We start from the raw sequence: 15,220 nt of genomic DNA, 5'->3' as shown, positions 1-15,220 counted from the left end.
GTACCTACATTAACGTCAATTCCTTACAAGCATATATACACTGCATGTAACACGGGCAGGAGTTGGCACGAGCGCAAGCGCACGCGACATTGTCGAACTTATACATATCCGGACGAGAGTGGATGCCGCGAGTTCAGTCGACGTTGCGCTGTCTAAGTGTTCGGAGCTTCGCTTATTGTCACTCGTTATAATCAGTTCAGCGAGAGATTTCATCCTTCGTTTGTTGTCACTGCAGCCGGCGAAAGCGATCGAATCTGAGCGAGAAGGAAGAAACTATTTCGTATTTGTAGAGAGAAAAGGACACACATTAAAAAGCAACAACTCAGCAATTCACCGAGGCCCTAAATTGCATCTACCGCTAAATTCCGGAACGTCTGCCTGCGGTGGTTATACCAAAGAGGCAGTTAATGTCGCTTAAGACGGTCCCCGTTACGGACCAGGAAGACGAGATGAAGGCCAACACCGCGGCGACCAAAATTCAAGCCGGATTCCGGGGGTACAGAGTCAGGAAGCAGCTTAAGGAAGGCCTGCATCAGACATCGCCGAGGACCTCTGACTCCGAGGCGTTCAGCCCGCCGCCCCTTAAGCGCCAGGACACCTCGAACAAGACGAACCTCGAGGAGAAATCGGCAACGAAAATCCAGGCCGGAGTCAGGGGGTTTCTCGTTAGGAAGAGGCAGCAGGTCGCAGCCGCGGCTGCCACCAGGATTCAGGCAGGGTTCCGAGGGTTCAGGACCCGGAAACAGCTGAAACAGGGCGCCCAGTGACCCTTGAGCTGCTCGAGAACGCGGTGGCAAAAGATCACCCGGCATTCTCTGCGCTTCAGTCATACATTCTATTAGAATAAGTAATATACTTGAGTATAAAGAGAAATCACGATTGTCTCGCTATGCAAACTATACATCATCTGCATCTGGAACGATCACCCTTCGACTAGCATCTGTAAAAACTTCCTCAACGAAAACACGTAAGATACTTTCCATAGAATTCGGAGTTCGCCTTCGTTCGTTTATTACAAATTGTTTTCTTCGCTTAACTGATCACCGGGACGAGTTTTGATATGCGATCTTTTCGAAGTTGTCTTAATTTCTCGCTTTTCGCTGTACCATTCCTTTTCAAACAACGATGCAGGATTTGCTTCGGCGAAATATCGAACGACGAACATTATTCAAATGTCGTTAATCATTAGGTTCTAATCAATTCCTTCGTTTTTCAAATATTCATTAATTAGAGAAATAGATTACTGCGTTTCATGGATTCAACAATGCAACAGATCCACTTCACGATATGCAGTGTTATTTTTCTTTTCATTTGTGAAGGGCGGGGGGGGGGGGGGGGGGAGGGTCGGGGTATAATACAGTGATAAGATACACCGTGCCGTGTACACATTGACAGTGTACAAATCATTTCGTGTGACTGAAAGACTGTTGGAATACCCATGTACACAAACAATCTCTCCGTCAGAGAAACAATTTTTGCATGATGCAACATACGTCAAAAATAATCGTTTGCTTCGGATCCATCCCTCTTCCTCTTTGTCTTACTCTGTAGACAATTATGCTCTCCGAAAAAATCTTTGTACAATGCTCCTGTGATTTCAACACGTTTAGATACAGTGTGTCTCAGTGCAAAACTCGGAATACATTTGTGCAAAAATAAGATTTGCCAACAACTGGCGTAGTTATAGGACCGGTTTCCTTTTACCATACAGAAAACAAGTCCGTGAATCATCATCCTTAGATTCGTATTTTTTTTCTTTTCCTTACTTCTACCCTTTTAGAGCCAAAGTAACGTATCTCAATCTATGTATGTACTTACGCGTGCAAACAATTGCGCGTAGCCAAGTACAAAATTACGCGCGCTTAATATGTCTGTTTGTTTTCATATTTCAGTGTAAACTACAATTTAGGTGATGTCTCGAGGTGATTCGATGGACGGTCTCTGAGCGTGCGTGCGAGTCGGCTAAGGCGATGGCATTGACACAGTTTGGCCTGCTGCACCGCCTGTGTTAGCCTCGCGGGTTCTGTTCTGTTAATGTAACGTCGAGCGTGAAGAGTTTGAACTGTTGAGCAACCCAGTCAACGAGCCCTTGACAACTCTGTCTCGAACACACTACTATATCCGAATGAATGATCCGACTTACGTGTCGCCGAACTCCAGACCTCGGATTCACACAAACGAAGATCATCTGACTCTCATTGAAAATTCAGCTCTGTTTTTCGTGCCATTAGTATTGTTAGATTTTTTTTTTCAATCTCCACAGGAACCTTATGGTTAATAAATATATGTACGTGCATACGTATACGTATAATAGAGTCGTTTTAAATTTGGTGCTTAATGTACACTGCAGAGTGCACAAATTATTGATAGTATGCAGTGTCATACGTTTACGTATTTTGCTTTTCTTCTCTTTCTTCGACTTCTTCTTGTTCGGTAATTACAATTATCCATGCAGCATTTTGAATATCGTGAACTATGAAATTCTAGCGTTACGGTCACGCGAAAGGCTTCTTAGGATCCGTGTCGTCATCATAATCATTATTATTATTATTGTGGTTATCATCTTCGTCGATCAATGAAAGTTGTTAATTTTCAGATAATTTATCATCATAAATCCTTGAATCGCTTGACCGTAATCGGGACCAGGCTTTGCGAAAAAGGAAGGTAAATGAGAAAGAGGAGAAGAAATACAATCGAGAAATAACATATTGTTAACAATTCCGAATTGTATCCGTTACAGAATTAAGATTAGTGATGCATACGTTGTTTATAATTTCCAACTGATTGCATGTGCGAATGCAGTATCATTACTAAACAAAAAACTTATCTTACATATGCTTACCTTGTTAAAATTTATAGTATTTGAATTTATGTATAACACAGTGTTTATCGTAAAAGTATGAACTTGAATTATGAGAAACTGTTCTGTGTGTAAAATTTTGGCGACTAAAGGTAAAGAACTCAAGGACTTGTAAATAATTTTCTATTTATGTTGTATGTATTTGAATTATCATGTTATGAATAATGATGTATCAATTGAACACCATTAGTACTAGAATCGTGTTTTTTTTTTATGCGTAACTTTGATCAGCCTTTCTCAGCTGTGGAATATTTTGATTCTGCGGGACTGAATTTGGCACATTTAAAAAGTAAGAAAAATGCAAAAAGTAGTATAAAAAAATAGGAGATTTACGCATTTTTTTGCGACTAGATACAAACCATTATCCTAACCTTTTGGGCTTAAGAAGTGAAACTGAAATTCCAACGAAACAGTTCCTGTCGACGATCAGCCAAGATATGTCAAAAATTGTAATTTCATTGGCTGCTGGCGTCTCCTACCTGCTGATCATTAATCAATGACTGCAAATCATTTGCATACGAATGAATTTCTTACGGGATTTGTCGCTAAGCGCATTTGTGGGATTTGTACTACTCGACAGGTGCAAAGCTACAAGTGCTAATCCAGTTGGAGGAATGTATTGGAAGTGGGTACACCTGGGGATGCATAGAGCGCACGCCTGCGGTAGGGCTCCTAGGCTAACCCATATGCCATTACGTGTGTTGGGTCGCCTTTTGGAAGACCGTCAGGCGCACGCCGAAAACATGTACAGTTGCTTGTGAATGGGCCGTTCGTTGTACTATTACTAAGTTTTACAATAATTAAGAATGGCATGCAAAAGAGGTGCAAATGTAATGAGTCATAAACTTTCTAGGTAGTTATATGGCATAATTATTTAAGACGATGTCTTTTATTTTTTTTATACACTTCCTTTGTAAAGGGGCATTTATGCTCTTCGATCCTTACTAACAGATGAATAAATAAATAAATGATTATTCTAAAACACACTTATCTACTACGAATTTATTCTGCACACGATTATAACGAACAAAATGATGCGATCTATTGTCTCGCCGATGCTGTGTCTGAAGGCATGCCTGCTTTCTTGAGAGGGCATGTGATCGCTTGCAAACGTACTACTTTCATTTAGAACTAATCGTAAGCGGATCTGAGAAATTTCAGCGAAAAATTAGTCCTGGTATCAGAAGCGCAGCTGAGCTGAGGAGGTCGACGAAGGCACGCCTTTACGCCTGAAAGGCCGTATGGCGTACTTGTAAGTTTAGTTGCCTATAATTAGGGACTTTCACGCGAATCATCGTTTGCTCACATGCTACTTCCACTCAGAACTAATCAAATCGGAGAAATTGCAGCGATAAATTTCTCCTGGTATTAGGAGAACATCTGAGCCGAGGAGGTCGATCGAAGGTTGGCGCCTTCATGGCTGCAAGACCGGGTTGCATACATGCAAGTTTGGTTGCCTATAATTAGGCTACGTCCACTTGGACCAACAAAGTAAGTTTGGTTGCCTATAATTAGGCTACTTCCACTTTGACTAAACAAATCGGAGAAATTTCAGCGAAAATTACTCCTGGTATCAGGAGCGCAGGAGAATCGGGGAGCTCTTCTAAAAACAGAGAAACATTGATTGATTGATTGTCTGCATGTGATGGCGACGCTGTGTGACTGAAGGCATGCATGCTTGCTCAAGAGGGCATGAGATCTCAAATTTTCGTGCCACTTCCTAATAGAACTAAGCAAATCGGAGAAATTTCAGCGAAAATTACTCCTGGTATCAGGAGCGCAGGAGAACCGAGGAGCTCTTCTAAAAACAGAGACACATTGATCGACTGATTGACTGCATGTGATGTCGACGCTGTATGACTGAAGGCATGCATGCTCCGAGTATCAGGAGCGCAGAAAAACCGAGGAGCTCTTCTAAACACAGGGACACATTGATTGATTGATTGTCTGCATGTGATGGCGACGCTGTGTGACTGAAGGCATGCATGCTTGCTTGAGAGGGCATGAGATCTCAAATTTTCGCGCCACGTCCTATTAGAAGTAAGCAAATCGGAGAAATTTCAGCGAAAACTACTCCTGGTATCAGGAGCGCAGGAGAATCGAGGAGCTCTTCTAAAAACAGAGACACATTGATTGATTGATTGTCTGCATGTGATGGCGACGCTGTGTGACTGAAGGCATGCATGCTTGCTCGAGAGGGCATGAGATCTCAAATTTTCGTGCCACTTCCTAATAGAACTAAGCAAATCGGAGAAATTTCAGCAAAAATTACTCCTTGTATCAGGAGCGCAGGAGAACCGAGGAGCTCTTCCAAAAACAGAGACACATTGATTGATTGATTGACTGCATGTCATGTCGACGCTGTATGACTGAAGGCATGCATGCTCCGAGTATCAGGAGCGCAGAAAAACTGAGGAGCTCTTCTAAACACAGGGACACATTGATTGACTGCATGTTATGTCGACGCTGTGTGACTGAAGGCATGCATGCTTGCTTGAGAGGGCATGAGATCTCAAATTTTCGCGCCACTTCCTATTAGAACCAAGCAAATCGGAGAAATTTCAGCGAAAACTACTCCTGGTATCAGGAGCGCAGGAGAATCGAGGAGCTCTTCTAAAAACAGAGACACATTGATTGATTGATTGTCTGCATGTGATGGCGACGCTGTGTGACTGAAGGCATGCATGCTTGCTCGAGAGGGCATGAGATCTCAAATTTTCGTGCCACTTCCTAATAGAACTAAGCAAATCGGAGAAATTTCAGCGAAAATTACTCCTGGTATCAGGAGCGCAGGAGAACCGAGGAGCTCTTCTAAAAACAGAGACACATTGATTGATTGATTGTCTGCATGTGATGGCGACGCTGTGTGACTGAAGGCATGCATGCTTGCTTGAGAGGGCATGAGATCTCAAATTTTCGCGCCACTTCCTATTAGAACTAAGCAAATCGGAGAAATTTCAGCGAAAACTACTCCTCGAATCAGGAGCGCAGGAGAATCGAGGAGCTCTTCTAAAAACAGAGACACATTGATCGACTGATTGACTGCATGTGATGTCGACGCTGTATGACTGAAGGCATGCATGCTCCGAGTATCAGGAGCGCAGAAAAACCGAGGAGCTCTTCTAAACACAGGGACACATTGATTGATTGATTGTCTGCATGTGATGGCGACGCTGTGTGACTGAAGGCATGCATGCTTGCTTGAGAGGGCATGAGATCTCAAATTTTCGCGCCACGTCCTATTAGAAGTAAGCAAATCGGAGAAATTTCAGCGAAAACTACTCCTGGTATCAGGAGCGCAGGAGAATCGAGGAGCTCTTCGAAAAACAGAGACACATTGATTGATTGATTGTCTGCATGTGATGGCGACGCTGTGTGACTAAAGGCATGCATGCTTGCTCGAGAGGGCATGAGATCTCAAATTTTCGTGCCACTTCCTAATAGAACTAAGCAAATCGGAGAAATTTCAGCGAAAATTACTCCTTGTATCAGGAGCGCAGGAGAACCGAGGAGCTCTTCCAAAAACAGAGACACATTGATTGATTGATTGACTGCATGTCATGTCGACGCTGTATGACTGAAGGCATGCATGCTCCGAGTATCAGGAGCGCAGAAAAACTGAGGAGCTCTTCTAAACACAGGGACACATTGATTGACTGCATGTTATGTCGACGCTGTGTGACTGAAGGCATGCATGCTTGCTTGAGAGGGCATGAGATCTCAAATTTTCGCGCCACTTCCTATTAGAACCAAGCAAATCGGAGAAATTTCAGCGAAAACTACTCCTGGTATCAGGAGCGCAGGAGAATCGAGGAGCTCTTCTAAAAACAGAGACACATTGATAGATTGATTGTCTGCATGTGATGGCGACGCTGTGTGACTGAAGGCATGCATGCTTGCTCGAGAGGGCATGAGATCTCAAATTTTCGTGCCACTTCCTAATAGAACTAAGCAAATCGGAAAAATTTCAGCGAAACCTACTCCCTGTATCAGGAGCGCAGGAGAACCGAGGAGCTCTTCTAAAAACAGAGACACATTGATTGATTGATTGTCTGCATGTGATGGCGACGCTGTGTGACTGAAGGCATGCATGCTCCGAGTATCAGGAGCGCAGAAAAACTGAGGAGCTCTTCTAAACACAGGCACACATTGATTGTCTGCATGTGATGGCGACGCTGTGTGACTGAAGGCATGCATGCTTGCTTGAGAGGGCATGAGATCTCAAATTTTCGCGCCACTTCCTATTAGAACCAAGCAAATCGGAGAAATTTCAGCGAAAATTACTCCTGGTATCAGGAGCGCAGGAGAACCGAGGAGCTCTTTTAAAAACAGAGGCACATTGATTGATTGATTGTCTGCATGTGATGGCGACGCTGTGTGACTGAAGGCATGCATGCTTGCTTGAGAGGGCATGAGATCTCAAATTTTCGCGCCACTTCCTATTAGAACCAAGCAAATCGGAGAAATTTCAGCGAAAACTACTCCTGGTATCAGGAGCGCAGGAGAATCGAGGAGCTCTTCTAAAAACAGAGACACATTGATTGATTGATTGTCTGCATGTGATGGCGACGCTGTGTGACTGAAGGCATGCATGCTTGCTCGAGAGGGCATGAGATCTCAAATTTTCGTGCCACTTCCCAATAGAACTAAGCAAATCGGAGAAATTTCAGCAAAAATTACTCCTTGTATCAGGAGCGCAGGAGAACCGAGGAGCTCTTCCACAAACAGAGACACATTGATTGATTGATTGACTGCATGTCATGTCGACGCTGTATGACTGAAGGCATGCATGCTCCGAGTATCAGGAGCGCAGAAAAACTGAGGAGCTCTTCTAAACACAGGGACACATTGATTGACTGCATGTTATGTCGACGCTGTGTGACTGAAGGCATGCATGCTTGCTTGAGAGGGCATGAGATCTCAAATTTTCGCGCCACTTCCTATTAGAACCAAGCAAATCGGAGAAATTTCAGCGAAAACTACTCCTGGTATCAGGAGCGCAGGAGAATCGAGGAGCTCTTCTAAAAACAGAGACACATTGATTGATTGATTGTCTGCATGTGATGGCGACGCTGTGTGACTGAAGGCATGCATGCTTGCTCGAGAGGGCATGAGATCTCAAATTTTCGTGCCACTTCCTAATAGAACTAAGCAAATCGGAGAAATTTCAGCGAAAATTACTCCTGGTATCAGGAGCGCAGGAGAACCGAGGAGCTCTTCTAAAAACAGAGACACATTGATTGATTGATTGTCTGCATGTGATGGCGACGCTGTGTGACTGAAGGCATGCATGCTTGCTTGAGAGGGCATGAGATCTCAAATTTTCGCGCCACTTCCTATTAGAACTAAGCAAATCGGAGAAATTTCAGCGAAAACTACTCCTCGAATCAGGAGCGCAGGAGAATCGAGGAGCTCTTCTAAAAACAGAGACACATTGATCGACTGATTGACTGCATGTGATGTCGACGCTGTATGACTGAAGGCATGCATGCTCCGAGTATCAGGAGCGCAGAAAAACCGAGGAGCTCTTCTAAACACAGGGACACATTGATTGATTGATTGTCTGCATGTGATGGCGACGCTGTGTGACTGAAGGCATGCATGCTTGCTTGAGAGGGCATGAGATCTCAAATTTTCGCGCCACGTCCTATTAGAAGTAAGCAAATCGGAGAAATTTCAGCGAAAACTACTCCTGGTATCAGGAGCGCAGGAGAATCGAGGAGCTCTTCTAAAAACAGAGACACATTGATTGATTGATTGTCTGCATGTGATGGCGACGCTGTGTGACTGAAGGCATGCATGCTCCGAGTATCAGGAGCGCAGAAAAACTGAGGAGCTCTTCTAAACACAGGCACACATTGATTGTCTGCATGTGATGGCGACGCTGTGTGACTGAAGGCATGCATGCTTGCTTGAGAGGGCATGAGATCTCAAATTTTCGCGCCACTTCCTATTAGAACCAAGCAAATCGGAGAAATTTCAGCGAAAATTACTCCTGGTATCAGGAGCGCAGGAGAACCGAGGAGCTCTTTTAAAAACAGAGGCACATTGATTGATTGATTGTCTGCATGTGATGACGACGCTGTGTGACTGAAGGCATGCATGCTTGCTCGAGAGGGCATGAGATCTCAAATTTTCGTGACACTTCCTAATAGAACTAAGCAAATCGGAGAAATTTCAGCGAAAATTACTCCTTGTATCAGGAGCGCAGGAGAACCGAGGAGCTCTTCCAAAAACAGAGACACATTGATTGATTGATTGACTGCATGTCATGTCGACGCTGTATGACTGAAGGCATGCATGCTCCGAGTATCAGGAGCGCAGAAAAACTGAGGAGCTCTTCTAAACACAGGGACACATTGATTGACTGCATGTTATGTCGACGCTGTGTGACTGAAGGCATGCATGCTTGCTTGAGAGGGCATGAGATCTCAAATTTTCGCGCCACTTCCTATTAGAACCAAGCAAATCGGAGAAATTTCAGCGAAAACTACTCCTGGTATCAGGAGCGCAGGAGAATCGAGGAGCTCTTCTAAAAACAGAGACACATTGATTGATTGATTGTCTGCATGTGATGGCGACGCTGTGTGACTGAAGGCATGCATGCTTGCTCGAGAGGGCATGAGATCTCAAATTTTCGTGCCACTTCCTAATAGAACTAAGCAAATCGGAGAAATTTCAGCGAAAATTACTCCTGGTATCAGGAGCGCAGGAGAACCGAGGAGCTCTTCTAAAAACAGAGACACATTGATTGATTGATTGTCTGCATGTGATGGCGACGCTGTGTGACTGAAGGCATGCATGCTTGCTTGAGAGGGCATGAGATCTCAAATTTTCGCGCCACTTCCTATTAGAACTAAGCAAATCGGAGAAATTTCAGCGAAAACTACTCCTCGAATCAGGAGCGCAGGAGAATCGAGGAGCTCTTCTAAAAACAGAGACACATTGATCGACTGATTGACTGCATGTGATGTCGACGCTGTATGACTGAAGGCATGCATGCTCCGAGTATCAGGAGCGCAGAAAAACCGAGGAGCTCTTCTAAACACAGGGACACATTGATTGATTGATTGTCTGCATGTGATGGCGACGCTGTGTGACTGAAGGCATGCATGCTTGCTTGAGAGGGCATGAGATCTCAAATTTTCGCGCCACGTCCTATTAGAAGTAAGCAAATCGGAGAAATTTCAGCGAAAACTACTCCTGGTATCAGGAGCGCAGGAGAATCGAGGAGCTCTTCTAAAAACAGAGACACATTGATTGATTGATTGTCTGCATGTGATGGCGACGCTGTGTGACTAAAGGCATGCATGCTTGCTCGAGAGGGCATGAGATCTCAAATTTTCGTGCCACTTCCTAATAGAACTAAGCAAATCGGAGAAATTTCAGCGAAAATTACTCCTTGTATCAGGAGCGCAGGAGAACCGAGGAGCTCTTCCAAAAACAGAGACACATTGATTGATTGATTGACTGCATGTCATGTCGACGCTGTATGACTGAAGGCATGCATGCTCCGAGTATCAGGAGCGCAGAAAAACTGAGGAGCTCTTCTAAACACAGGGACACATTGATTGACTGCATGTTATGTCGACGCAGTGTGACTGAAGGCATGCATGCTTGCTTGAGAGGGCATGAGATCTCAAATTTTCGCGCCACTTCCTATTAGAACCAAGCAAATCGGAGAAATTTCAGCGAAAACTACTCCTGGTATCAGGAGCGCAGGAGAATCGAGGAGCTCTTCTAAAAACAGAGACACATTGATAGATTGATTGTCTGCATGTGATGGCGACGCTGTGTGACTGAAGGCATGCATGCTTGCTCGAGAGGGCATGAGATCTCAAATTTTCGTGCCACTTCCTAATAGAACTAAGCAAATCGGAAAAATTTCAGCGAAAACTACTCCTGGTATCAGGAGCGCAGGAGAACCGAGGAGCTCTTCTAAAAACAGAGACACATTGATTGATTGATTGTCTGCATGTGATGGCGACGCTGTGTGACTGAAGGCATGCATGCTCCGAGTATCAGGAGCGCAGAAAAACTGAGGAGCTCTTCTAAACACAGGGACACATTGATTGACTGCATGTTATGTCGACGCTGTGTGACTGAAGGCATGCATGCTTGCTTGAGAGGGCATGAGATCTCAAATTTTCGCGCCACTTCCTAATAGAACCAAGCAAATCGGAGAAATTTCAGCGAAAATTACTCCTGGTATCAGGAGCGCAGGAGAACCGAGGAGCTCTTTTAAAAACAGAGGCACATTGATTGATTGATTGTCTGCATGTGATGGCGACGCTGTGTGACTGAAGGCATGCATGCTTGCTTGAGAGGGCATGAGATCTCAAATTTTCGCGCCACTTCCTATTAGAACTAAGCAAATCGGAGAAATTTCAGCGAAAATTACCCCCTGTATCAGGAGCGCAGGAGAACCGAGGAGCTCTTCCAAAAACAGTGACACATTGATCGACTGATTGACTGCATGTGATGTCGACGCTGTATGACTGAAGGCATGCATGCTCCGAGTATCAGGAGCGCAGAAAAACCGAGGAGCTCTTCTAAACACAGGGACACATTGATTGACTGCATGTTATGTCGACGCTGTGTGACTGAAGGCATGCATGCTTGCTTGAGAGGGCATGAGATCTCAAATTTTCGTGCCACTTCCTATTAGAACCAAGCAAATCGGAGAAATTTCAGCGAAAATTACTCCTGGTATCAGGAGCGCAGGAGAACCGAGGAGCTCTTCTAAAAACAGAGACACATTGATTGATTGATTGTCTGCATGTGATGGCGACGCTGTGTGACTGAAGGCATGCATGCTTGCTTGAGAGGGCATGAGATCTCAAATTTTCGCGCCACTTCCTATTAGAACTAAGCAAATCGGAGAAATTTCAGCGAAAATTACTCCTGGTATCAGGAGCGCAGGAGAACCGAGGAGCTCTTCTAAAAACAGGGACACATTGATTGATTGATTGACTGCATGTGATGTCGACGCTGTGTGACTGAAGGCATGCATGCTTTCTTGAGAGGGCATGTGATCGCTTGCCTACGTACTACTTTCATTTAGAACGAATCGTAAGCGGATCGCAGAAATTTCAGCGAAAAATTACTCCTGGTATTAGGAGAACATCTGAGCCGAGGAGGTCGATCGAAGGTTGACGCCTTCACGGCTGCAAGACCGTGTTGCATGCATGTAAGTTTGGTTGCCTATAATTAGGCTACTTTCACTTGGACCAAACAAGTAAGTTTGGTTGCCTATAATTAGGCTACTTCCACTTGGACCAAGCAAGTAAGTTTGGTTGCCTATAATTAGGCTACTTCCACTTTGACTCAACAAATCGGAGAAATTTCAGCGAAAATTACTCTTGGTATCAGGAGCGCAGGAGAACCGAAGAGTTCTTCTAAAGACAGGGACACATTGATTGACTGATTGACTGCATGTGATGTCGACGCTGTGTGACTGAAGGCATGCATGCTTGCTTGAGACGGCATGAGATCTCAAATTTCCGCGCCAGTTCCTATTAGAACTAAGCGAATCGGAGAAATTTCAACGAAAAATTACTTTTGGTATCAGGACCACATCCAAGCCGAGGAGGTCGTTTGAAGAAAAGGGACTGGTCGATTGATTGCTTGTGATGTCGACGCTGTGAGTCATGCCTGCTTGGTTAAGAAAACTTATGATCAACACTTCAATTTACTACATCGACGTAATTTTTTGGGAGTAATCGATTGCGCACAGTCTGAAGACGCAAACAAAAATTTGCTCCCACATTTTGAAGGGGAGAAAAAAACTGAATCACATACTCAGGTTTAAAGTTTCAGTTGCAATTTATTCAATACGTCAAAACCGTGTACAATTGTTCTGATGTCAGTGTATAGTGTTTCTATTTGCTTAGTAGGATTAGTATTAAAGATAAAAAGAAACGCAAAAAAATGATTACTCATCACACAAGAAATATCTGCAATTTATTCAATACCCCCAAATCGTAGTACAAGTGTTCTGATGTCAGTGTATAGTGCTTCTATTTACTTGGTAATATTTATATTAGTGTTTAAGATAAAAAGAAATGCAAAAAAATCGTTACACATCACACAAAAAATGTGACTATTATATAAGGAAAAATTAGCACAATGTATGTAACCTTAGGCAAAATATGAAAAATTTTATATGAGAAAGTTATTCTTGTAGTATTTAAGTAAGTAGAGTTCAGGCTCCGGCCTGGGTACAAATGCAACGGCTCCATACGGAGAACGAAGTGTATGATATTGTATTGTTACTATTTAATGTAAGATGTATTAGGATGAACGAATAAATAATTAGATTCCTGCGCATTTTCTTCTCAAATTCTCTGCTGTTAGTCCGACGCTCTTTTTGGTGTGTTTTCTGTGTTCCTGGGGGTCCAATTAGTCAGGAAAGGGTCATTTAGATCGAATCTGAGACCAAAATTTTTCGGCTGCAAAAATGAAGAAAAAGTAAGGTTAACCCCTTTGCATTTTTGGCGAAAATTTTCGCGATTTTGAAAAGTGTTGGAATAAATTCTTTCATGCACTATTTCGACGTAATTTTGCCAGAGAAATCGATTGGGCGCAGTCCCAATACGCTGCGATCGACGGATCAAAAGTCACAGCCTGAAAACGAAAGTTTACCATCGTAATTTTTGTCTGCCGTTGGTACTGCGCTCTTTTTGATCAGTTTCATGCGTTTCAGGGCAACGCATCAAGTTTGATCAATATAAGCCTCTTCTGTTCACAATTAATGGAATCGCAGAAATTTTAGCGTCAAACTGCTTCTGGTATGCGAAGAATATCTGAACGGAGGAGGTTGCTTGAAAACAGGGATCGATGAATCGAATCATTGTGATATTGACGCTGTGTGTCCTAGTGCATGCCCCAATACTTGCTGGATAGAGCGTGCAACTCATATGTATGATTTAATCATTCCGTGCTATAACGATTGCCTCCAATTTGGCGCATGTCAAATGTTAGTCATGGTTTTCACCGGGTTTTTCTCATCACTTTATTACTCACACATAATTTAGCAGGAATTTCGGAGTGGCATGCAGAACGGACCTGAAAGAAAGGAGTCATAAATTCGATGCACATCTAAAGTTTTATGGAGAAGATTCAGTAGACATTTAATCAACTAATAATTTGTTGGTCATAATATTCTTGTATTCTATTCGAACCCCTTGAATCAAAATTCATTCGAATGGAGTTACTACTTTCGCGATATTTTCAGACATTCTCCTTGTGTCTCCCAATCACTCCGCGGGTCCACTTTCCTACAAGATGGACTTCAAGAACACAAAAGCATCTGGGACAAGACAGGACCAACATGAGTGAAAATTTGACAAAATACAAAGTGTTTTTGCCTTTTCCGGTGTCAATTTGGATCCGTTATTTGCAACGACTAGAGACAACGCACAATTCACTTTAAGCGCAAAATTACCTTAATACGGCTTCTGAATAAATATATTCTAGCATATTGCAAAATTCACCGAAATTGGATTAAAAATAACCAAAATTTTAGGCTACCTTTCGTAATGCTTAGGGCAAAAATTAATTCATTTCAGCTCTTAGGTACATACTTTCAAATCGTAGATTGCGGCAACATGGGAATTCATGCAATTGGTTTAGGTCGATAAAAGAGGTCTGTACAGCGTTTCAAACACGCGTAGGGGGCATTCTGTAAATCTGTGTTTAAATGCAATTTAATATTTTGTAAGTATACGGAGTAATTTACAAAAGATTTTATAATACAGAAAAGCGTGTAAAGTAACGATGGTATACATGTGGTCGTTATTGCAGTTGATTATTAATCGTTTACTGTGGTGAACCTGCATACAAATCTCAGGGATCATGTTCTTTCGGTTAGATCTGGCATGTCTAACTTTCGCCAAAGGATCATGTGTTTCGTAGTACATCCTTACTAAATCGAAAGAATGAGATATTACAGCTCGTGTAAATCAAGGGTCATGATTAATAAAAAATTGGTAAAATTTTTCGATCCAAGCAGCACATTACTTGTTCCATCAAAAAAGAAAAAGAAAACGTAGAATCAGATTGTCTTGTCCGTCATTTCTCGTGAGAAGCGCTCGAATGATCGTCCGTTGATTCCTCAAGCAAATTTTGAATTGGCTTCGGCTTTTCTACATCTCCCGATAGTTTCTTTTCATCAGCGCAGTCATCGCTTAACTGAATTCGAGCTTGTTCATCTTCGTCATCAGTGTCATCATCGGCACCAGGATGTGCAGAAATGTGATGTGTGGGGCTAGCGATGCGGCCCGTTGTACCAGGTTCTTGCCATTGTTTTGCACCCTGCATGGATATTAAATCAAGACAAGCGTTAAAAAATATAAAAGA

The 15,220-nt window shown here is 43.1% G+C and overlaps 2 protein-coding genes and 1 long non-coding RNA gene across 12 annotated transcripts in view; 2 read left to right on the top strand and 1 right to left on the bottom strand.

Annotated features, from left to right (window-relative positions):
• Nucleotides 1–407: 407 nt before the first annotated feature.
• LOC124222691 (abnormal spindle-like microcephaly-associated protein homolog) lies at nt 408–767 on the top strand. The gene has a single exon (XM_046633920.1). The coding sequence runs from the start codon at nt 408–410 to the stop codon at nt 765–767; it is 360 nt and encodes a 119-aa protein (XP_046489876.1).
• On the top strand, nt 765–3,041 carry LOC124223821 (uncharacterized). Its single transcript, XR_006884364.2, has 2 exons — nt 765–967; nt 1,893–3,041. It is a non-coding gene; the product is annotated as an uncharacterized lncRNA (long non-coding RNA).
• A 9,753-nt stretch (nt 3,042–12,794) lies between these two features.
• LOC124223783 (RNA helicase aquarius) overlaps nt 12,795–15,220 on the bottom strand; it is a 45,187-nt gene continuing 42,761 nt past the window's right edge. For 6 of the 10 annotated variants that reach the window (XR_011177600.1, XR_011177596.1, XR_011177601.1 and 3 more), the window contains 2 exons: nt 13,505–15,175; nt 12,795–13,311 (listed from right to left, as the gene is read on the bottom strand). Coding sequence is in view for 1 of the 10 variants with exons in the window: in XM_069137671.1 (XP_068993772.1) it covers nt 14,933–15,175 (243 nt within the window). In the remaining 9 variants the exon portion in view is untranslated. Of the gene's footprint in view, nt 15,176–15,220 lie in introns of all 10 variants that reach the window. The other 4 variants (XR_011177597.1, XR_011177599.1, XR_011177598.1 and 1 more) reach the window with 4 other exon arrangements.

The sequence above is a fragment of the Neodiprion pinetum genome, chromosome 7 (assembly GCF_021155775.2).
Source record: "Neodiprion pinetum isolate iyNeoPine1 chromosome 7, iyNeoPine1.2, whole genome shotgun sequence".
Classification (NCBI taxonomy): Eukaryota; Metazoa; Arthropoda; class Insecta; order Hymenoptera; family Diprionidae; genus Neodiprion; species Neodiprion pinetum.
The sequence above is the reverse complement of the archived record's forward strand: the minus strand, read 5'-3'. Positions and strand labels throughout refer to the sequence as shown.